General features: G+C 42.5%; 1 protein-coding gene across 36 annotated transcripts in view; it reads right to left on the bottom strand.

Annotated features, from left to right (window-relative positions):
- The window catches only part of DLG1 (discs large MAGUK scaffold protein 1), a 529,193-nt gene that overhangs the window by 142,712 nt on the left and 361,215 nt on the right, over window positions 1-25,266 (bottom strand). For all 36 annotated transcript variants that reach the window (XM_075132009.1, XM_075132007.1, XM_075132006.1 and 33 more), the window contains one exon: window positions 3,881-4,007. In XM_075132009.1, coding sequence (XP_074988110.1) covers window positions 3,881-4,007 — 127 coding nt within the window. The remainder of the gene's footprint in view (window positions 1-3,880; window positions 4,008-25,266) is intronic.

A 25,266-nucleotide genomic window follows, 5' to 3' on the forward strand; every position in this document is an offset into this window, starting at 1 on the left:
CTCAAGCCGGGTGACAAATTAAGTCTTGGATGGGGAGGTGGGTAGGGAGGCAGCAGGGACCAGGGGTGATCGGGGGGGTGGTGAGCCCGGAACCCACTGCTGTGCTTGAAAGCCCAGAGCCTGCTGCCTAGGCCCCGCAGGGCTGAAGCCAGAAGCCTGAGCCCCATGACCTCCGGGAAGGTGGGGAACTCACACTGGCTGTCTGCTCCTCTGGTGTTTGTGGCTCCAGAGGGGAGAAGGGCCCAACCCCTCCAGGCGACCCCGGCGGGGCTGCAACTTCTCCCCAGGAGGCTGTGGCTGCAAGAAAAGCCCTTGATGGCCGTATTTGAAAAACGCTGTTGGTAGAACAAGATTCACCCTAAGAACCCTCTGGAACCTTTTTGGTCCATTAATCTTTGAGGGTAGACCATTAGAACAGCTCCCTCACCCTGACAGGAGAGATGAACCCCAACCTGAAACGATGAGAGGGAACAATCACTTTATGACAAATGTAAGCTTTCTAGGGACAGGTTTCAGAGGAACAGCCGTGTTAGTCTGTATTCGCAAAAAGAAAAGGAGTACTTGTGGCACCTTAGAGACTAACCAATAAATTGGTTAGTCTCTAAGGTGCCACAAGTACTCCTTTTCTTTCTAGGGACAGTGACTGTCTTTTTGTTCTGTGTTTATCCAGTGCCCAGGTGCTACGGTAATACAATCAACAAAGCAACCAACCTCCAAGCCTCCAGTTCCAACCCCAAACCCAAATCTTAAGCGTGGCCAGCTGTCTGAGTTGAGCCAGTACCTATCTGGGATAACCCCATAGTTGTCATGATGGCCACGAAATCATGACCACGGAAGCTACTAGATCGCATGCCTTGATTCTCATGGGTGACTTTAATTTTCCTGATATCTGCTGGGAGAGCAATACAGCGGTGCATAGACAATCCAGGAAGTTTTTGGAAAGCGTAGGGGACAATTTCCTGGCGCAAGTGCTAGAGGAGCCAACTAGGGGGGGGGGGGGGGGGGGCGCTTTTCTTGACCTGCTGCTCACAAACCGGGTAGAATTAGTGGGGGAAGCAAAAGTGGATGGGAATCTGGGAGGCAGTGACCATGAGTTGGTTGAGTTCAGGATCCTGACACAGGGAAGAAAGGTAAGCAGCAGGATACGGACCCTGGACTTCAGGAAAGCAGACTTCGACTCCCTCAGGGAACGGATGGCCAGGATCCCCTGGGGGACTAACTTGAGGGGGAAAGGAGTCCAGGAGAGCTGGCTGTATTTCAAGGAATCCCTGTTGAGGTTACAGGGACAAACCATCCCGATGAGTTGAAAGAATAGTAAATATGGCAGGCGACCAGCTTGGCTTAATGGTGAAATCCTAGCGGATCTTAAACATAAAAAAGAAGGTTTCAGAGTAACAGCCGTGTTAGTCTGTATTCGCAAAAAGAAAAGGAGTACTTGTGGCACCTTAGAGACTAACCAATTTATTAAAAAGAAGCTTACAAGAAGTGGAAGGTTGGACATATGACCAGGGAAGAGTATAAAAATATTGCTCGGGCATGTAGGAACGATATCAGGAGGGCCAAATCGCACCTGGAGCTGCAGCTAGCCAGAGATGTCAAGAGTAACAAGAAGGGTTTCTTCAGGTATGTTGGCAACAAGAAGAAAGCCAAGGAAAGTGTGGGCCCCTTACTGAATGAGGGAGGCAACCTAGTGACAGAGGATGTGGAAAAAGCTAATGTACTCAATGCTTTTTTTGCCTCTGTTTTCACTAACAAGGTCAGCTCCCAGACTGCTGCGCTGGGCATCACAAAATGGGGAAGAGATGGCCAGCCCTCTGTGGAGATAGAGGTGGTTAAGGACTATTTAGAAAAGCTGGACGTGCACAAGTCCATGGGGCCGGACGAGTTGCATCCGAGAGTGCTGAAGGAATTGGCGGCTGTGATTGCAGAGCCATTGGCCATTATCTTTGAAAACTCGTGGCGAACGGGGGAAGTCCCGGATGACTGGAAAAAGGCTAATGTAGTGCCAATCTTTAAAAAAGGGAAGAAGGAGGATCCTGGGAACTACAGTCCAGTCAGCCTCACCTCAGTCCCTGGAAAAATCATGGAGCAGGTCCTCAAAGAATCAATCCTGAAGCACTTGCATGAGAGGAAAGTGATCAGGAACAGTCAGCATGGATTCACCAAGGGAAGGTCATGCCTGACTAATCTAATCGCCTTTTATGATGAGATTACTGGTTCTGTGGATGAAGGGAAAGCAGTGGATGTATTGTTTCTTGACTTTAGCAAAGCTTTTGACACGGTCTCCCACAGTATTCTTGTCAGCAAGTTAAGGAAGTATGGGCTGGATGAATGCACTATAAGGTGGGTAGAAAGCTGGCTAGATTGTCGGGCTCAACGGGTAGTGATCAATGGCTCCATGTCTAGTTGGCAGCCGGTATCAAGTGGAGTGCTCAAGGGTCGGTCCTGGGGCCGGTTTTGTTCAATATCTTCATAAATGATCTGGAGGATGGTGTGGATTGCACTCTCAGCAAATTTGCGGATGATACTAAACTGGGAGGAGTGGTAGATATGCTGGAGGGGAGGGATAGGATACAGAAGGACCTAGACAAATTAGAGGATTGGGCCAAAAGAAATCTGATGAGGTTCAATAAGGATAAGTGCAGGGTCCTGCACTTAGGACGGAAGAACCCAATGCACAGCTACAGACTAGGGACCGAATGGCTAGGCAGCAGTTCTGCGGAAAAGGACCTAGGGGTGACAGTGGACGAGAAGCTGGATATGAGTCAGCAGTGTGCCCTTGTTGCCAAGAAGGCCAATGGCATTTTGGGATGTATAAGTAGGGGCATAGCGAGCAGATCGAGGGACGTGATCGTTCCCCTCTATTCGACATTGGTGAGGCCTCATCTGGAGTACTGTGTCCAGTTTTGGGCCCCACACTTCAAGAAGGATGTGGATAAATTGGAGAGAGTCCAGCGAAGGGCAACAAAAATGATTAGGGGTCTGGAACACATGAGTTATGAGGAGAGGCTGAGGGAGCTGGGATTGTTTAGCCTGCAGAAGAGAAGAATGAGGGGGGATTTGATAGCTGCTTTCAACTACCTGAAAGGGGGTTCCAAAGAGGATGGCTCTAGACTGTTCTCAATGGTAGCAGATGACAGAACGAGGAGTAATGGTCTCAAGTTGCAGTGGGGGAGGTTTAGATTGGATATTAGGAAAAACTTTTTCACTAAGAGGGTGGTGAAACACTGGAATGCGTTACCTAGGGAGGTGGTAGAATCTCCTTCCTTAGAGGTTTTTAAGGTCAGGCTTGACAAAGCCCTGGCTGGGATGATTTAACTGGGAACTGGTCCTGCTTCGAGCAGGGGGTTGGACTAGATGACCTTCTGGGGTCCCTTCCAACCCTGATATTCTATGATTCTATGAAATCCTGAGCTGCTTCAGAAAATTCATCATCTACATGCAATTTCAACATAATCAGTCTTTGCGTTTCCAATGCCAATATAGTGAGAAATTCAATCAGCTCACTACGTGACTTGGCAATGCAGCAGAGTGAATGCTACACTAAAAGCAGTGCCATCTTAATTCCATAGTGGAACCCACATACTGAGTGGGCACAGTATCTGATCCAGTTTGGAGAGGGGGACCTTGTATACTTTAGGCTGAATGCGATCAGTATGGCCACAACCACAGCAGTATTAGTGAGCACAACTAGAATAAATCAGCAAAACAGTTTATAGGTCTTATGGAAATATTCACTAGTATTAAAAATATTGTTAGATTTACATTTATTTCTTGAAACATCACACACTGACATTTTGATCATTTACACATAAAATGTTAACTTTCCTGATTAACTAACCTGAACTCATCAATTAAAGTTGGATTAACCACTCCTTACCTGGTAATTTCCTCATCTCCAACCATTCCCTTAGGAATTGGGGAATATCTTCCTGGTGATGATGGTGGCAAAGATTGTCCCAAGTAAGTAGCTGGACTGATATGGTTATCCACTGGCTGAGAATAAGCTTAAAATAAAAGAAGTGTTTAGGTGATTTAAAAAAACGTAAAAGTACTTGTGCAAATGTAAAATACAGTATTATAGGGGGTTGTTTTAAAAACAAACCTATGTTTCTCTTCAGTCTAATAGTTTATTTAAAATGTCTCAGGTTTAGGATACTGTGCCATCATGGAAGCTAAGCAGATTAATGCAAATTTCCCATATTGCTTCCTCCCATATGTAAATGAGTAAGTCAAATAATTGTCAATTTGCTTGACTATAACTGCAAACAGTCTTTTTTATTTATGCATTTATTTTTTAAACAACAAGCATTGCAAATAATAAGCACCAGTGAGGACAGGAATTATCTTTTTTGGCAAAGTGGCTATAACTTTATTGAACCCAAGATCTAAAAGCAACCTGTCCTGGTAGCAGTGAAAAGAGGTGGGGATTTAAGACCACTGCTACTGCAGGCTGTCACCAGTTTCCCACCCTTTCAGTACATAGATCCAGAGCATCCTAACATTTCCTAGGCCCACCTGGGCTAACCTGATTCCCAGACCTAAACAAAACCATGGTATCCTGCACAGCCACTGCATGAGGCAATTCCTGGGCCTTGTGTAAGTACCTGTAGGTCTCTGCAAATCCAGCCTCCTCCTCTGGTGAAGCTGATGCCACATTCACAAGAAAAGGAAGGGGAATTAGTCCAGCTCCTGACATCTGTGGGATTGGGAGCACCAATCACCACCATATTCATTTTATGTCCACTGTGTGAAAATCTCATCCATGCTGCCAGCACCGGCTGCCACATATTTACAGATTCATAGATTTTTAAGGTGTGAAGGGCCTATTATGATCATCTAGTCTGACCTCCTGTCTAGCACAGGCCAGAGACACTCATGCAGTGATTTCTGCATCAAGCACATTCACTCTGACTGAGCTATAGCACAGCTGTTAGAAAAACATACGATCTTATTCTGCTAGGTAAGAGATTGAAGTCCAAGACCTCCATGGTATCATTCTCTGAAATGCTTCCAGTTACACATGCAGGGCCAGTTAGACAGGCAGAACTGCAGGGTCTCAATGAGTAGATGAGATGATGATGTAGGGAGGAGGGGTTTTGATTAGGAACTGGGGAAACTTTTGAGAAAGGGGGAGCCTACACAAGAAGGATGGGCTTCACCTAAACCAAAATGGAACCAGATTGCTGGCAAAATTAAAAAAAAATTAATTTTTAAAATTAAAAAGGTCGCAGAGCAGTTTTTAAACTAAGGGCTGGAGGAAAGCCGACAGGTATGGAGAAGCATGTGGTTCAGACAGAGAGATCCCTTAGGGAAGGATCTATTACTGGAGATTCTCTATGTCCCAGTGAGGAGGAGAGGATGGAAGATAAAATACAGGTAAGATCTGATGAGAAACAGTCAAATGAAAAAAAGTCCCATTCAATTACATCATGTAATGGCAGACAGCTAAAAAGTGACAAGTTTTTAAAATGCTTATATACAAATGCTAGAAGTCTAAATAAGAAGTTGGATGAACTAGAGTGCCTCGTATTAAATGAAGATATTAATATAATAAGCATCACAGAAACTTGGTGAAATGAGGATAATCAATGGGACACAGTAATATCCAGGTACAAAATATATCGGAAAGACAGAACAAGTCGTGCTGGTGGGGGAGAGGCACTATATGTGAAAGAAAGCACAGAATCAAATGAAGTAAAAATCTTAAATGAACCAAACTGTACCACAGAATCTCTATGGATAGTAATTCCATGCTCAAATAATAAGAATACAGCAGTAGGGATATACTACCGACCCCCTGTCCAGGATGGTGATAGTGACTGTGAAATGCTCAGGGAGATTAGAGAGGCTCTAAAAATAAAAAACTCAATAAAAATGGGGGATTTCAGTTACCCCCATACTGACTGGCTATGTCACCTCAGGATGGGATGCAGAGATACCTTAAATGACTGCTTAAATGATTGCTTCTTGGAGCAGCTAGTCCTGGAGCCCGTAAGAGGAGAGGCAATTCCTGATTTAGTCCTAAATGGAGCACAGGATCAGGTCTAAGAGGTGAATATAGCTGAATGGCTTGGTAATAGTGACCATAATATAATGAAATTTAACATCCCTGTGGTGGGGAAAACACCACAGTAGCCCACCATGATAGCATTTAATTTCAGAAAGGGGGACTACACAAAAATGAGGAAGTTAGTTCAACAGAAATTAAAAGATGCTATGCCAAAAGTGAAATCCCTGCAAGCTGCATGGAAACATTTTAAAGACACCATAACAGAGGCTCAACTTAAATGTATACCCCAAATTAAAAAACAGAGAACCAAAGAAGTTCCACCATAACTAAACAGCAAAGTAAAAGAAGAAGTGAGAGACAAAAAGCATCCTTTTAAAGTGTAAGTTAAATCCTATTAAGGAAAATAGAAAGGAGCATGAACTCTGGCAAATTAAGTGTAACAATATAATTAGGAAAAAGAAAAGGAGTACTTGTGGCACCTTAGAGACTAACAAACTTATTTGAGCATAAGCTTTCATGAGCTACAGCTCACTTCATCGGAAAGCTTATGCTCAAATAAATTTGTTAGTCTCTAAGGTGCCACAAGTACTCCTTTTCTTTTTGTGAACACAGACTAACACGGCTGCTACTCTGAAAAATAATTAGCAAGGCCAACAAAGAATTTGAAGAACAGCTAGCCAAAGACTCAAAAAGTAACAGCAAAAATATTGTTAAGTACATCAGAAGCAGGAAGCCTGCTAAACAACGAGTGGGGCCACTGGACAATCAAGATGCTAAAGGAGCACTGAAGGACAATAAGGCCATCACGGAGAAACTAATTTCTTTGCATTCATCTCCACATCTGAGGGTGCAAGGGAGATTTCAACACCTGAGCCATTCTTTTTAGGTGACACATCTGAGGAACTGTCTCAGACTGAGGTGTAATTAGAGGGGGTTTTGGAACAAATTGATAAACTAATAATAAGTAACCAGGACCAGATGGTATTCACCCAAGAGTTCTGAAGGAATTCAAATGTGAAATTGCAGAACTGCAAACTGTGATATGTAACCTCATTTAAGTCAGCTTCTATACCAGGTGACTGCAGTATAGCTAATGTGACAACAATTTTTAAAAAAGGGCTCTAGAGGCGATCCCAGCAATTATAGGCCGGTAAGCCTAACTTCAGTACTGGGCAAACTGGTTGAAACTATAGTAAAGAACAGAATTGTCAGACACACAGATGAACATGATTTGTTGGGGAAGAGTCAACATGGTTTTTGTAAAGAGAAATCATGCCGCACCAATCTACTAGAATTCTCTGAGGTGACTAACAAGGATGTGAACAATGGTGATCTAGAGGATATAGTGTTATGAGATTTGCAGAAAGCTTTTAACAAGGTCCCTCACTAAAGGCTCTTAAGCAAAGTAAGCTGTCATGGGATAAGAAGGAAGGTCCTCTCATGGATCAGCAACTGGCTAAAAGATAGGAAACGAAGGGTAGGAATAAATGGTCAATTTTCAGAATGGAGAGAGGTAAACAGTGGTGTCCTCCAAGGGTCTGTACTGGGACCAGTCCTATTCAACATATTCATAAATGATCTCGAAAAAGGGGCAAACAGCGAGGTTGTAAAATTTGCGGATGAAACAAAACTACTCAAGATAGTTACGTCCAAAGCCGACTGTGAAGAGCTACAAAGGAATCTCACAAAAATGGGTGACTGGGCAACAAAATGGCAAATGAAATTCAATGTTGATAAATGCAAAGTAATGCACATTGGAAAACATAATCCCAACTATACATATAAAATGATGGGGTCTAAATTAGCTGTTACCACTCAAGAAAGAGATCTTGACGTCATTGTGGATAGTTCTCTGAAAATATCCACTCAATATGCAGCAGCAGTCATAAAAGTGAACAAAATGTTGGAAATCATTTAGAAAGGGATAGATAATAAGAAAATAGAAAATATCATATTGTGTTGAATACTGTGTGCAGATGTGATCGCCCCATCTCAAAAAAAGATATATTGTAATTGGAAAAGGTTCAGAAAAGGGCAAAAAAAATGATTAGGGGTATGGAACAGCTTCCATATGAGGACAGATTAATAAGACTAGGACTTTTCATCTTGGAGACAACTAAGGGGGGGATATGATCGAGGTCTATAAAATCATGACTGGTGTGGAGAAAATAAATAAGGATGTGTTATTTACTCCTCATAACACAAGAACTAGGTGTGACCAATGAAATTAATAGGCAGCAGGTTTAAAACAAACAAAAGGAAGTATTTCTTCACTCAACGCACAGTCAACCCGTGGAAGTCTTTGCCAGAGGATGTTGTGAAGGCCAAGACTATAACACGGCTCAAAAAAAAACTTGATAAATTCATGGAGGATAGGTCCATCAATGGCTTTTAGCCAGGATAGCCAGCAATGGTGTCCCTAGGATAGGCAGGAATGGTGTCCTGTTTGCCAGAAGCTGGGAATGGGTGACAGGGGATGGATCACTTGATGATTACCTGTTCTGTTCAATCCCCAATGAAGTACCTGTCATTGGCCACTGTCGGAAGACAGGCTACTGGACTAGATGGACCTTTGGTCTGATCCAGTATGGACATTCTTATGTTCTTAATTTAAAGATTTTAATTGATGGAGAAACTACTACACCCTTAGGTAAGTTATTCCAGTGGTTAACTCTACTCACTGTAAACATTTTTCACCTTATTTCTAGTCTGAATATGTCTAGCTTCATCTTCCATCCATTAGATCTTGTCATGCCACTGTCTGATTCCATTTGACTGTATTAAAATGCCCGTTCTTCAAATGAACTCACCTTACCACCTGTCATCATTCCATAAGAACGACCATACTGGGTCACATCACGGTCCATTTAACCCGGTATCCTGTCTCTGACAATGGCCAGTAGCAGATCCTTCTGGCAGTAGGAGCTTTATGGACGTCCAACAGATTGGGTTGTGTTACCTAACCATGTTGGCCAAATGCCATTGATGGGACTATCCTCCACGAATTTACCTAATTTTTTTTTAACCTAGTTATATTTTTGGCCTTCACAACATCCCATGGCAATGAGTCCCATTAGTCGATTATGCTCCATGTGAAGAAGAACTTGCTCCCCTATCCCCCCCCCCCACCTGCTGTCTATTAATTTCAGCAGGTGAATCCTGGTTTTTGTGTTATGTGAAAGGGTCAATAGCTCCTTCTCTATTCACTTTCTCCATACCACTCGTGATTTTATAGACCACGATTTTATAGACCATGATTCTTTTCCACTCCACCCATTTTTGTGTGTGAGGCCCTCTGCTAGAAGACTTGTGCTCCTGCCACACCCCGCCCCAGAAAAGGGCAGTAGAGAGGTCCTCCAGGCTGCCTAGAGCGGCTCTGTGGGAAGCAGCCAAACAGGGTCCAGCAGGTCAGTATAAGAAAAGCTGCAGGGCCAGAGCGAGTTCCTTGCTCGAGCTGGAGGAGAGTGGATGGTGCTCCAGGCTGGCTGCTAGGACTCCACAAGGACAAGGCCCTGAGGTAAGGGTGAAGAACATATGGGAGCCATGGGGAAATGGCCCAGGGAATTATAGCAGCAACACAGTTTATTTAAAGGGACATTGCGAACAACTGCTATCTATAGGGTCCCTGGGCTGGGACCTGGAATAGCCTGCCCCCCCCCAACCAGCCGCTGGTGAAAGTGGCCTGGACTTTGAGGCATCCCAGAAGGGGAACGGAACCATAGTGGCCCAGCTGAAGAGCTGGGGCCAGAAAGGCCCTGAGATGGCAAAGACACTGCTCCAGGGAAGGAACCCTGGGACACTGCAATATTCCGGAGCAGGGACAAATTGAGAGAGACATCTGTTGGACTTTTCCCAAAATCCCCGAAAGGGATTTGTGTTGCTTTTATCTCACAGACAGATTGTGTATAACTTGGCAGGAGGGCTGAGTCATTGAAGACTCACCACAAACAGAGAGAGAGTGCAACCATATGCACTCGACCCGGGGGCGCTTGTGAGAGATGAGTGCCACCCCATTACAGTGTCTTTTGCACATTTTACCACTGGTGATTTTATATATTCATCTGATCGTTAACTGGATAGCACGGTGCCAAAAACAGACCCTTGAGGGACTACAATAGGAACAACCCATTGGTCGTGATCCCCATTTACAATTACTTTTCTAGATCTGTCAGTTAACCGGTTTTTAATCAATTTAATCATTAATTATACTGTCTTCCTTTTATTCTTTATCGACTACTTTGTGTATCAGCCTTTCCATGATTTTGCTGGGGACTGAAGTCAAGCTATCTGGCCTATAGTAACCCAAGTCATCCAAGCTACCTCTTTAAAATACTGGCACAACATTAGCTTTGCTTCAGTCCTCTGGAACTTTCTCAACATTCCAAAATGTGTTAAATATCAACATCAATGTGTCAGAGAGAGTGCCTCTACTCACTATTTTAAAATTGTTGGGTTCAAGTTTTCTAGTCCAGCAGATTTAAAAGTGTTTAATGTCAGCAGTCACTGTTTAATAGTTACTGTTGAAATAGAAGATAATTCATTGTCACTGTAAGCTGTGAATAAGCCATCCAGCTTCTTTCCAAATATAGACCAGAAATATTTATTTAACACTTTAGCCTTTACTATATGATTACTGACAGTTTTACTATCTCTATCTAGTAATATAGGTGTATAACATTCCTAGAGTTTCTTTGGTTACTGTTATATTAAAAACGTTCCTTCTTGTTGTTCTTAACCCTAACAGCCGTAGCTTTTTCATTGATACTCCTAGCCTCAAGCTTAGCTGGCACACCTCACCAGATGCCAGGACTCTGCATATCATATTACTACATCCAAGAGCTCTACACCATCTAAACATATTAGTTAGAGACATTTGCAAGAGATGTGCTTCCATGTTGATGTCCAGTCTCTGGCCGAGCGGGCAAAAACCTCCAACTGGCTCATCAATGTAATTCATCAGGCAACTACCATCAATTTGTGCACACCTCACCAAATGGTAACCACAGGTTGTATGATATCAGCACAGGCAATGCAATGGCCACCTAAGTCTAGGCAGATCCTCTTGGTTTTCTGAAAGAGCAGCATGTTGCTCCTCAGTACAACTACATTAGCATCTGTAAGCCAGGCATGATGAACCTGAACATGCATGAGTGGGACTGAGGCTGCAGTTTATCAATCAAGAGGATCCATACATCAAAACCACCTATGGAAGGCCATCCTTGATCTGTGGCGCTGAACTGTGGGTCTCCTGAAATCCCACTTGGTACACCATACCCCATAATCCTCATAGAAATAGTAGGCTTCTGATTTCTCCCATCATTCCCTCCTGCAAAGCTGGGGAAAGGGTACAGAGAATAGATACAGTTCCTTAGCAAATTCAGACTAGGGAAAAGTGCTAAGCAAAGGCATGCTTGTTACTGGCAAGAGGCCTGAGCATGTGTGACTGAAGTCTGAAAGCATGATGAAAGTGAACTTTTTGGAGGCAGAATTGCATTGGAACACAACCCCCAATGGGGTTTGTGGCACTGGTGGGCCTGGCCTGGATTTCTTGTTCCCAACACTGAGAATTGGGGGTTCTGTCAAATATTGATGCACCCAGCCAGAAGTGATTGCACTGTTTGCTTTGTTCTGAAATTATTGGTGAAAGAATAGGATTGGTTTTATGTCAGTGCTAAGGTTGCTGTGTTCTGATGTGCATTAAACCACTTTTAACACATAAAGAATGTTTACTGTATGGACAGTGTAAGATTTACCATGTCCTTAACTTCCTACTTCCTTGCTTTTCAGAGCTTAGGTTTTGTAAATGATGTGACAGGTAAATATACTGTTGTCATTCAGCAACCATAACTGGTTCTTTAAACAGAGCAGTTTGTTTTCAGAATTTCCAAGTTGGCCAGTGTGTGCACGTCTATTTTTACAAAAATCTCTCTCTCACACCCTTGTCATTTTTCTTCTTTTTTTTTTGGTAGTAAAGACACAATAAAAAAAATTAAATAAGTGGGATGGGATATGTCCCCAGATTAAGCAAGTGAGTGGTGCTGACCAAACTAATAATCTCTCCTGAAGAGCCTGAGCCCTGCTTAATTCAAAATAACCCTGACAAGATTACACATTTATATATGGCTACATTAGCCACACACACGTTATCAGAACCTAGGTTCACTTAGTCCTGGTCTGCACTACAAGGTTAGGTCGAATTTAGCCGCATTAGGTCAATTTTATAAGCAATGCAGCTGCACAACCAACCCTGTTCCATTGACCTAAAGGGCTCTTAAAATCGACTGCTGTACTCCTCCCCGGTGAGGGGAGTAGCGCTAAAATAGTCCAGACGCAATGTTGTGCAATTTGGGGTAGTCCAGATGCAGTGTTGTGCAATTTGGCGGTATTGGCCTCTGGGAGCTATCCCAGAGAGTTCCAGTGTGACAGCTCGGGACAGCACTTTCAACTCTGATGCACTAGCCAGGTACATAGGAAAAGCCCTGGGAACTTTTGAATTTCATTTCCTGTTTGGTCAGTGTGGTGAGCTCAGCAGCACAGGTGACCATGCAGTTCCAGAATTGCAAATGAGCTCCAGCATGAACTGAACGGGAAACACTGGATCTGATCGCTGTATGGGGAGAAGAATCTGTGCAGGCAGAACTCCAAACAAAAAGAAGAAATGCTAATATATATGCCAAAATCACACAGGGCATGGTGGAGAGAGGCTACACCAGGGACACACAGCAGTGTCGCGTGAAAGTTAAGAAGCTGAGGCAAGCCTACCAAAAGACAAAGGATGCAAACAGTCACTCCGGGTCACAGCTCCATACATGCTTCTTCTATGATCAGCTGCATGGCATTCTAGGGGGGAACCCTACCACTACCCCTCCACTGTCCATAGACACCTGCAAGGGGGGAGGATTTTGTGGATGAGGAAGAGGAGGAGGAGGAAGAGGAGAATGTGCAGCAGGCAAGTGGAGAATCCGTTCTCCCTGGCAACCAGGACCTTTTCACATCCTGGAGCCAATACCCTCCCAAGGTGGGTTCCCGGACCCTGAAGGCAGAGAAGGCACCTCTGGTCAGTGAACATTTGTAACTACACTACAGGGGTTAAAAGCAATTGTGTTTAATGTTTGATTTGCCCTGAAGAACTAGGACGCATTCGCGGCCAGTACAACTACTGGAAAAGTCTGTTAACATGTCTGGGGATGGAGCGGGAATCCTCCAGGGACATCTCCATGAAGCTCTCCTGGAGGTACTCTGAAAGCCTTTGCAGAAGGTTTCTGGGGAAGTCTGCCTTATTTCGTTCTCCACGGTAGGACACTTTACCATACCAAGCCAGTAGCAAGTAGTCTGGAATCACTGCAGCACAAAGCATGGCAGTGAATGGTCCTGGGTTTTGGTAGCATTCATGCAACATTCAGCCTTTATCTTTCTGTGTCAGCTTCAGGACAGTGATATTGGGGGATTTTTGTAAGGGAACAGTAAAAGGACTCTGTTCATGCTGGACTGTTTGTGCTTGGCTAAAAGGGATCACCCCGGACAATAGCCATGTGGAGGGGGGAGGTGTGTGCTGCACATCCAACCCAAAACCACAGCCCCTCCTTTTAAATGGCAAACCCAACTGACATTGCTTGCTATGGGAAAGGAGGGTGCTGCAATTTGAAACCATTCCCACATGTTATGAAGGCGGAAGAAGCCAACCCTGCATACCCTTTGGCTTACCATGGCTGCCTGGAAACTGAATTCTGTTGCCCAGCCGTGTGTGATGTTTCACCATACCGGCAGGCGCTCAATATAAAAGGCAATATGCGACCTTATCCCTAAAGCACATGTGTTGTCTACTGTGAATTGCTTGATTCAGTGTGAAAGAGTCTTCCTTTTGTTCTCAGAAATGTATCTTATATTTTACTCTCCCTTTTTATCCTCCCTATAGGTGCAAATGTTTCTATGCTCCCCGTATCATCTCCGTACCTGAGGTTATCGCAGATTAGAAGGCAAAAAAATGCACTCGCGATGACATGTTTTCTGAGCTCATGCAGTCCTCCCACACTGATAGGGCACAGCTTAATGCATGGAGGCATTCAGTGGCAGAGGCCAGGAAAGCATACAGTGAGTGTGATCAGAACATGCAGGAGGCGATGCTGAGGCTAATGGTGGAGCAAACGGACATGATCAGGCGTCTGGTGGAGCTGCAGGAAAGGCAACAAGAGCACAGACTGCTGCTGCATCCATTGTATAACCGCCTGCCCTCCTTGCCAAGTTCCATATCCCCCTCACCCAGACGCACAACAACGTGGGCAGGAGGCTCCAGGCACCCAGCCACTCCACTCCAGAGGATGGCCCAAACAACAGAAGGCTGTCACTCAAACAGCTTTGATTTGTAGTGCGGCTACAATAAGCAGTGTGGCCTTGTCTTTCCCTCCTCCCCGACCCCACCAAGGCTATCTTGTCAGTGATCTCCCTTTTTAAAAAATAAATAAAGAATGCATGGATTCAAAACAATATGGACTTTATTTCCTTTGCCAGCTATGGTTGAAGTGGGGTGCGGGATTGGCTTACAGGGAAGTAAATTCAACAAAGGGGGTGGTTTTGCATCAAAGAGAAATGGACATAACTGTCACACTGTAGCCTGGCCAGTCATTAAACTATTTTTCAAAGCCTCTCTGATGCGCAGCGTGCCTAGCTGTGCTCTTCTAATGGCCCTGGTGTCTGGCTGCTCAAAATTGGCCGACAGGTGATTTGCCTCAACCTCCCACCTCGCCATAAACGTCTCCCCCTTACTCTCACAGATATTGTGGAGCACACAGCAAGCAGCAATAACTATGAGAATATTGGTTGCGCTGAGGTCTAACCTAGTCAGCAAACAGCGCCAGCAAGCTTTTAAATGTCCAAAGGCACATTCTACCACCATTCTGCACTTACTCAGCCTATAGTTGAACTGCTCCTTACTACTGTCCATGCTCCCTGGGTACGGCTTCATGAGCCATGGGAGCAAGGGGTAGGCTGGGTCCCCAAGGATAACTATTGGCATTTCAACATCCCAAATGATAATTTTCTGGTCTGGAAAGTAAGTCCCTTCTTGCAGCTGTTCAAACAGCCCTGAGTTCCTAAAGATGTGTGCGTCATGCACATTTCCCGGCCATCCCACATAGATGTTGGTAAAACGTCCCTTGTGATCCACCACAGCTTGCAGCACCATTGAGAAGTTTTATGCGGTTTATGTATTGTTTGGCAAGGTGGTCTGGTGCTAAGATAGGGATATGCGTTCCGTCCATCGCCGCACCACAGTTAGGGAACCCCACTGCAGCAAAGCCATCCAGTATGACCTGCACATTTCCCAGAGTCACCACCCTTGTTAGCAGAAGGTCACTGACTGCATTTGCTACTTGGATCACAGCAGCCGCCACAGTAGATTTGCCCACTCCGAATTGTTTCCTGACTGACCGGTAGCAGTCATGTGTTGCAAGCTTCCACAGGGCTATCGCCACTCACTTCTCAACTGTTAGGGCAGCTCTCATCTTGGTATTCCTGCGCTTCAGGGCAGGGGAAGGCAACTGACAAAGTTCCATGCAAGTGGCCGTACGCATGCAAAAGTTTCGCAGCCACTGTGAATCATCCCATACCTGCAACACTATGCGGTCCCACCAGTCTGTGCTTGTTTGCCAGGCCCAGAATTGGCGTTCCACTGTATCAACCTGCCCCACTGCCGCCATGCTGTCCCAATTGGCACATCCTGTGCTTTCAGGAACATCTGTGTCCATGTCCTCCTCATAATTGTCCTTGTCCTGGCATCCCCTAGCCAGGTTCTGCACATTCTGCAGGATAATGTGCGAGGTGTTTACAAATGCTCACAACAGCAGTGGTGAACTGAGCGGGCTCCATGCTTGCCATGGTATGGCGTCTGCACGGGTAACCCAGGAAAAAAGGCACGAAACGATTGTTTGCCGTTGCTTTCACGGAGGGAGGGAGGGAAGGAGGGGAGACTGACGACATGTACCCAAAACCACCCGCGACAATGTTTTTGCCCCATCAAACATTGGGAGCTTAACTCAGAATTCCAATGGGCAGCGGGGACTGTGGGATAGCTACCCACAGTGCACCACTCTGTGAGTCAATGCTAGCCACGGTATTGAGGATGCACTCCGCTGACCTACTGCGCTTAGTGGGGAAATACACAATCAACTGAATAAAATCGATTTCTAAAGATCGACTTCTATAAAATCGACCTAATTTCATAGTGTAGACATACCATTAGAATGTTGATTAACTGCTCTTAAAAAGTCTTAGTGAATTAAAGCAAATCCACAAGGATGTTGATACTTCGGAGAGGGTTCAGAAAAGAGCCATAAAATGATTAAAGAATTAGAAAACATACCTTATTATGATAAACTCAAGAAGCTCAATCTATTTAGCTTAAGAAAGAGAAGGTTAAGGGGTGACCTGATAACAGTCTCAAAGTACCTACATGGGGAACAAATATTTGATAATGGCCTCTTCAATCTAATGGAGAAAGGTACAACAAGATCCAATGAAGCAAAACAAATGCAGACTTACAAATAAGTAGGGCTGTCAAGAGATTAAAAAAATTAATCACGATTAATCACGCGATTTAAAAAATTAATCACGATTAATCGCACTATTAAACAGTAATAGAATACAATATAATTTAAATATTTGTGGATGTTTTCTACATTTTCAAATATATTGATTTCAATTACAACACAGAATACAAAGTGTACTGTCCTCACTTTATATTTATTTTTATTACAAATATTTTCACTGTAAAAAACACAAGAAATAGTATTTTTCAATTCACCTAATACAAATACTGTAGTGCAATCTCTTTATCATGAAAGTTGAACTTACAAATGTAGAATTATGTTAAAAAAAACCCCTGCATTCAAAATTAAAACAATGTAAAACTTTAGAGCCTACAAGTCCACTCAGTCCTATTTCTTGCTCAGCCAATCGCTTAGACGAACAAGTCTTTTTACATTTGCAGGAGATAATGTTGCCTGCTTCTTATTTACAGTGTCATCTGAAAATGAGAACAGGCGTTTGCGTGGAACTGTTATAGCCGGTGCTGCAAGATATTTACATGCCAGATGCGCTAAAGATTCATATGTCTCTTCATGCTTCAACCACCATTCCAGAGGACATGCATCCATACTGATGATGGGTTCTGCTTGATAACTACCTAAAGCAGTGCAGACAAACACATGTTCATTTTCATCATCTGAGTCAGATGCCACTAGCAGAAGGTTGATTTTCTTTTTTGGTGGTTTGAGTTCTGTAGTTTCCGCAGCGGAATGTTGCTATTTTAAGACTTCTGAAAGCATGCTCCACACCTCATCCCTCTCAGATTTTGGAAGGCACTTCAGATTCTTAAACCTTGGGTCAAGTGCTGTAGCTATCTTTAGAAATCTCACACTGGTACCTTCTTTGCTTTTTGTCAAATCTGTTCTTAAAATGAACAAATGCTGAGTCATCATCCGAAACTACTATAACATGAAATATATGGCAGAACACGGATAAAACAGAGCCGGAGACGTACAATTCTCCCGCAAAGAGTTCAGTCACAAATTTAATTAACACATTATTTTTTTAATGAGCATCATCAGCATGGAAATATGTCCTCTGGGATGGTGGCCGAAGCATGAAGAGACATACGAATTTTTAGCATATCTGGCACTTAAATACCTTGCAATGATGGCTACAAAAGTCCCATGCGAACTCCTTTACTCACTTTCTGGTGACATTTTAAATAAGAAGTAGGCAGCATTATCTCCTGTAAATGTAAACAAACTTGTTTGTCTTAACGATTCGCTGAACAAGAAGTAGGACTGAGTAGATTTATAGGCTCTGGAGTTTTGCATTGTTTTGTTTTTTAGTGCAGTTATGTAACAAAAAAAATCTACATTTGTAAGTTGCACTTTCACAATAAAGAGATTGCACCACAGGATTTGTATGAAGAGAATTGAAAAATACTATTTTATCATTTTTACAGTGCAAATATTTATAATCAAAATAATACTATAAAGTGAGCATTGTACACTCTGTATTCTGTGTTGTAATTGAAATCAATATATTTGAAAATGTAAAACATCCAAAAATATTTAATAAATTTCAATTGTTATTCTATTGTTTAACAGTGTAATTAAAACTGCAATTAATCGTGATTAATTTTTTTTAGTTAATCACGTGAGTTAACTGCGATTAATCAACAGCTGTACAAACAAGGCATAAATTTTTAACAGTGAGGGTAATTAACCATTGGAACAATTTACCAAGGGTTGCAATGGATTCTCCATCACTGGTCATTTTTAAATCAAGATTGTATTATTATTATTTTAAAGATATGCTCTAGTTCAAAAGGAGTTGTTCTGGGGAGGTTCTATGGCCTATGTTATACAGGAGGTAAGATCACCACAGTGTCTTCTGGCTTTGGAATCTATGAAGTGTCAGACTCAAGACCAGAACCCACACTGTTTATTTCTAGAGCCACTATGCCAGGATTCCTCCTAGTCAAGTTACTGAACCCCTAAGCCTTAGCTATCCTGTCTAAAAACCTGACTAATAATAATAATAATACTTTGCACTTACCTACTGCATCTACATGTGTGGATCTCAAAGCAGCAGATAATTAACTATCTAACTAAATACAGATATTTGACAAATGTTTATATGTGCCAGGTAGGCTCCAGTGGATAAGGTCTATGGCCTGGGTCTATTGCTTTAGAAATCAGGCTTGTATTTCCAGTCTGCTATAAGTACCCTATGTTTTCTACTTCTCCATTACTCAGTCTGGAAAATAGACCTGTCCACATTCTTGCTAGACACAGGGAACATTTTCAGTGAGAAACACAGGAGTGACTGAAAAGTATCTGTGACCAATTTTGAAGTCAACAATGAAAATATTCATTGATAGTTTTTCCTTCACAGAGAATCATATCTAGTTTTCAAACAACAAGCAATTTATTGAACATTTTGCTATGCCTGCATTAAAAAACTTTATCTTGCATTAACCAATGTTAGTATCTGCCTACATTTCGAATTTTAGGGTGCAGTGTTTTAATTTGGCTACATCAAAGAATACGAAGAAACAGACACTGGCAAAATAACCCGAGCTTCCATAATAAGCAATGCTTTTCAAATGAAATAATTACTGAACTGCACAACACAATAAAAGATACTATATATAAATATTGGCTGGAAAAAAATATTTACTGCTCAAAAATATGCCAGCATGTTTTGATTTCTGTGTGTCTGCTATTCTTGTTAAAACAAGTAGTGCTTTTTAAAATCAACCATAATATACAAAAATTAAGTTTCTATTTTGCTTTACTCACTTTCATTAGAAAATTATACAGTTCAGAATCTGATGGTTAGAAAAGCATAAAAAAAGAGAAATGTGGATTTTCATCAGCTAGTTTGCAATTAGTGGCAAATGTGTTTTAACAAGTGACTCACTATGCAGTAGTTCTGTATATACTGTTCACACACTACAAATCTTTCCATTTCACCCAAATGAATTTACATTTGTTTTTTAAACAGAGCTATTATAATGCACATCTTTTAGTAAGGCTGTCATTTGGTCTTTTTATACAAAAATTAAAATGGTCTTTGCTGAACTGGTGTTTTTCTTAAAAAAGTTTGTTCAGATATACTTTTTTAAATCTGATTTTCACAAGGAAATTTTGTGGGTTAATGTTAATAAACGTATGTATGTTTAGAAATGTATCATGAAGATTTAAAACAACTGAACTTGGCTGTCAAACAATATATTCATTATAGCTCAGGGTCTTATTCCACATCAGTGCTGGCCAAATCCTTTATATCGTAAATTCTTTGGGGAAAGGACTGTCTTTTTGTTATGTGTTTGTACAGTGCCTAGAACAATGGGGCCCTGAACCATGACTGGGACTCCAAGGTGATATTGCAATAAAAAGATAAATATTAAGTAATAATGATTAAAAACCTGGTGCAAAGAGGAGGCATCAGAAAAGTCATGGTACGCTCCTGTGCAGATTATATTTTCAGTAGTAGCATTATCATAGCACATAAGAGCCCCAGTCATAGCCCAGAACCCCACTGCACTAGACCAGTGGCTCTCAACCTTTCAAGATTACTGTATCCCATTCAGGAGTCTGATTTGTTTTGCATATGCCCCAAGTTTCACTTTACTTACTTACAAAATCAGAAATAAAAATACAAAAGTGTCACAGCACACTATTACTGAAATATTGCTTACTTTCTCATTTTTACCACACAATTGCAAACTAAATCAATTTGAATATAAATATTATACTTACATTTCAGTGTATAGTATACAGAGCTGTATAAACAAGTCATTGTCTATATGAAATTTTAGTTTGTACTGACTTCGTTAGTGCTTTTTATGTAGCCTTGTAAAACTAGGCAAATATCTAGATGAATTGATGTACCCCTGGAAGACCTGTGCGTACCCCTGGTTGAAAACCACTGCACTAGACGCTGTACGAACAGAACAAAAACACTGTCCCTATCCTAGACAGCTTAAAATCTAAGAGTAAGATTAAGAGTAATAGTTTACAATATAGGTTTCAGAGTAACAGCCATGTTAGTCTGTATTCGCAAAAAGAAAAGGAGTACTTGTGGCACCTTAGAGACTAACCAATTTATTTGAGCATAAGCTTTCGTGAGCTACAGCTCACTTCATCCGATGCATACTGTGGAAAGTTTAGAAGATCTTATTATATACACACAAAACATTCCACACAAAGATGGACTACAAGCCATCAAGAACACTATCCCCGATAATGTCACGGCTAACCTGGTGGCTGAACTTTGTGACTTTGTCCTTACCCGTAACTATTTTACATTTGGGGACAATGTATACCTTCAGATCAGCGGCACTGCTATGGGTACCAGCATGGCCCCACAGTATGCCAACATTTTTATGGCTGATTTAGAACAACGCTTTCTCAGCTCTCGTCCCCTAACCCCCCTACTCTACTTGCGCTATATTGATGACATCTTCATCATCTGGACCCATGGAAAAGAAGCCCTGGAGGAATTCCACCATGATTTCAACAATTTCCATCCCACCATCAACCTCAGCCTGGTCCAGTCCACACAAGAGATCCACTTCCTGGACACTACAGTGCTAATAAACGATGGTCACATAAACACCACCCTATACCGGAAACCTACTGACGGCTATTCCTACCTACATGCCTCCAGCTTTCACCCTGACCACACCACATGATCCATCGTCTACAGCCAAGCTCTGCGATACAACTGCATTTGCTCCAACCCCTCAGACAGAGACAGACACCTACAAGATCTCTCTCAAGCATTCTTACAACTACAATACCCACCTGCGGAAGTGAAGAAACAGATTGATAGAGCCAGAAGAGTTCCCAGAAGTCACCTACTACAGGACAGGCCTAACAAAGAAAATAACAGAACACCACTAGCCGTCACCTTCAGCCCCCAACTAAAACCCCTCCAACACATTATTAAGGATCTACAACCTATCCTGAAGGATGACCCAACACTCTCACAAATCTTGGGAGACAGGCCAGTCCCTGCCTACAGACAGCCCCCCAACCTGAAGCAAATACTCACCAGCAACCACATACCACACAACAGAACCACTAACCCAGGAACCTATCCTTGCAACAAAGCCCGTTGCCAACTGTGCCCACATATCTATTCAGGGGACACCATCACAGGGCCTAATAACATCAGCAACACTATTAGAGGCTCGTTCACCTGCACATCCACCAATGTGATATATGCCATCATGTGCCCGCAATGCCCCTCTGCCATGTACATTGGTCAAACTGGACAGTCTCTAAGTAAAAGAGTAAATGGACACAAATCAGATGTCAAGAATTATAACATTCATAAACCAGTCAGAGAACACTTCAATCTCTCTGGTCACGTGATTACAGACATGAAAGTCGCTATTTTACAACAAAAAAACTTCAAATCCAGACTCCAACGAGAAACTGTTGAATTGGAATTCATTTGCAAATTGGATACAATTAACTTAGGCTTGAATAGAGACTGGGAGTGACTTAGTCATTATGCAAGGTAGCCTATTTCCCCTTGTTCCCCCCCCCCCCCCCCCGACGTTCTTGTTAAAACCTGGATTTGTGCTGGAAATGGCCCACCTTGATTATCATACACAATGTAAGGAGAGTGGTCACTTTGGATAAGCTATTACCAGCAGGAGAGTGAGTTTGTGTGTGGGGTGTGTGTGTGTGTGAGAAAACCTGGATTTGTGCTGGAAATGGCCCAACTTGATTATCATACACATTGTAAGGAGAGTGATCACGTTAGATAAGCTATTACCAGCAGGAGAGTGGGGTGGGAGGAGGTATTTTTTCATGCTTTGTGTGTATATAATAAGATCTTCTAAACTTTCCACAGTATGCATCTGATGAAGTGAGCTGTAGCTGTGAATAAATTGGTTAGTCTCTAAGGTGCCACAAGTACTCCTTTTCAGTTTACAATATAAGAGACAACAGATGGGGAAATACAAGGAAATGACGACAATATTGATCAGCATGACAAGCAATGGTCTCAGCACAGCAGCAGTCTACCGCTGTCAGTTTTTTTGTAGGCATCATAGAAATGCCCTTGCTACCTCCCTATGCATTTGGGTCAGGGGTCACAGCAAGCTCATACTTTTCCCCTCAAGCATTTGAAATCAAGAAGGAACTGTAAGAGTGAGGAACTGTTGGACAGGGAAGGCAATTTGAGCATTTAATTGTCTGACTGATTGGTGGTGGGTTATGCTGAATTGCACTGTTGCATTTTAGTTTCATCGGGGTATTATTTATGATGTATTTTCAAGTTATGGGAAGGGATCCCAGAGGGTATGGATAGCTGCCCCTTTTAAAACATATAAACACTAGAGCTCAGATACATAAGTACACACTACAGTGCATTGTTTTGAAGGAGCTCAGGGCAGAGAGAGGGAAATTTGACAATACAGTTTTCTTCTGAAATAGCAAGAAATTAGATTCAAATGGAAAAAAAAGATTTTTTTCCCTACTGAGGTGTATTGTGGTCACTTACAAAGGCCCAATCAGGATCCAGACCCCTGCTGACTGTCCTGGCCTGAAACTAATTTACATTGGCCTCACCATTTTTGTAAGTATGATTGACCAAGCAGACATCACTGCAGGCTGGGCCACAGAACAAGTTAATAATTATAAGAATAGGTGACTACATAAAATGACTATATCAACAAGCCTCACTGCTACACATCTAGCCATTGTCAACTGGCAATTTCCTGTAGGCATGATGGGAGAAACGGGTTTTGAGGAGAGAATTAAAGGAGAGCCCAATAGCTTTAATAGACTAGATTGGGATGACATTCCAAGCATAAAGAAGGCACACAGATATCTGAAGGAGAAGCTTAGAAGCTCAATGTCTTGCCGGTCAACCTAGACATTTGAAATAGCATCCTGTAATCCCATAGAAACCTGGTATCTGGGGGAAGCTGGTTATTGTTGACCACAGCTCTGAATCATTGTATTTAGAAAGATGCTCATGTACAGGTAAAAACAGGTAAAACTCTAACATAAAAGTTTTTCCCATAATTTGGTCTCTCTCCATTGGTCCCTGAAAAAAAGTGTACAAACCCCCAAGATTTTCTACGCCACCTGCAAGGTTTAGAGGATGCACAGCAAAAGGAAACAAAGGTTCTTGAAATGAATTGTAAACCTTCACAGTAAACACCTACATTGAACAAAAGTTTAAATATGGTCATGACTTTAAGCCCCAGGGACCTTGGTTTTAGAACACTGTTTTTTACAATGAAAATACAAATATGGAGGAGTTTATGAGACAATTTGGATTCAGTGTTGAGGTGATTTGTGACCGTGGAAATTTCATAGTCATTTACAATTATTAAAACATACATAAATCATTTCAAATTTTGAGTGTAGGATGATACTTATGACAACAAAATGAGGCAGATGAGCCTGGCATCCATCCACAGATAATGGCTTAGCCATGGCATTAAGGACATTGGTTGATGAAAAATGTACTTGATCTTAGACCTTTACATGATAAATGACTCATTCTTTTTCATACCCCACACTTTGACAGAAACTTTCCAATGATGACCACTGCAAGATTTCTCCACCACTTTGAGTTTGGGTATGTCTACACTACCCGCCGGATAGTGATTGATCTATCAGGGATCGATTTATCGCATCTAGTGTAGACGCAATAAATCGATCCCCGATCGTTCTGCGGTCGACTCCTGTACTCCACCTTGGTGAGAGGCGGAAACGGAGTCATGAGGGAGCGGCGGCAGTCGACCCCATGCCGTGAGGATGCAAGGTAAGTCGACCTAAGATACATCGACTTCAGCTACGCTATTCTCATAGCTGAGGTTGTGTATCTTAGGTCAATCCCCCACCCTAGTGTAGACCAGGCCTTTGTATCACCAACTAGTATATTATGTGCATCTAAAACAGACTGTATATTCCTTGGAGTACGGACAGTGTCATATTTGCACACTACCAATGCTATAATAAAATGAATTCACATGTATCTCAACAGAATGGTGACTCATTTTACATACAGCAGGCATCCATGCAAAGAAAAGTTTAAACAAACGCCCTCTCTAATAATTTATTACCATGGTATACAAGTGCCTCAAACTTATTAAGCCTACATATATTTAACATTATCTTGCCTTCAGTCTGAAGGAATTGGACTTTATTATTGCTGTGTGGTGTTACTGTGGGGAGGCTAACTCAGTTCACTGAAAGAACACAGAGTTAAGGTTGCCTGGTAGTATCTTGTGCCCTTCCAGAATGAGTTCGGCAAAACTCTGAAAACAAGGAAACACAGAGTTAAGATACATGCCAACGCAACTTTAACTCTGCCAATCCTGGCAATAGCCACAGGGAATTATCTCCATGCATTCCAGCTGCATTCACTGTTTAAGTGTAGCTGTACTGAATGGTGGAGGGATTAGTTGGAGTCGCTTGATAGAGCTGTGATTGTGATATGAGACCATCTGGGGTGAAGTGTCTGAGCCCCTCTTCCTGGCTCTGCCCTCTCGTGTGTTAGCAAAAGAAAGAGATGCACACATTCTTCCATGTGACATATCTTATGTCCGTGCAGAGTTCTGAAAATTGGGTCAGTGGCAAGGCACAAGGGTCTTCTTATGATGGGCCCTGTCAGCAGTGAGGAGGGACTGAAGAGTAGTCTGGGGGTTTAATGATAGGTAAGTGAAAGTATATTGTTAGATGGAATCC

This window comes from Caretta caretta, chromosome 9 (assembly GCF_965140235.1).
Source record: "Caretta caretta isolate rCarCar2 chromosome 9, rCarCar1.hap1, whole genome shotgun sequence".
NCBI classification, from domain to species: Eukaryota; Metazoa; Chordata; order Testudines; family Cheloniidae; genus Caretta; species Caretta caretta.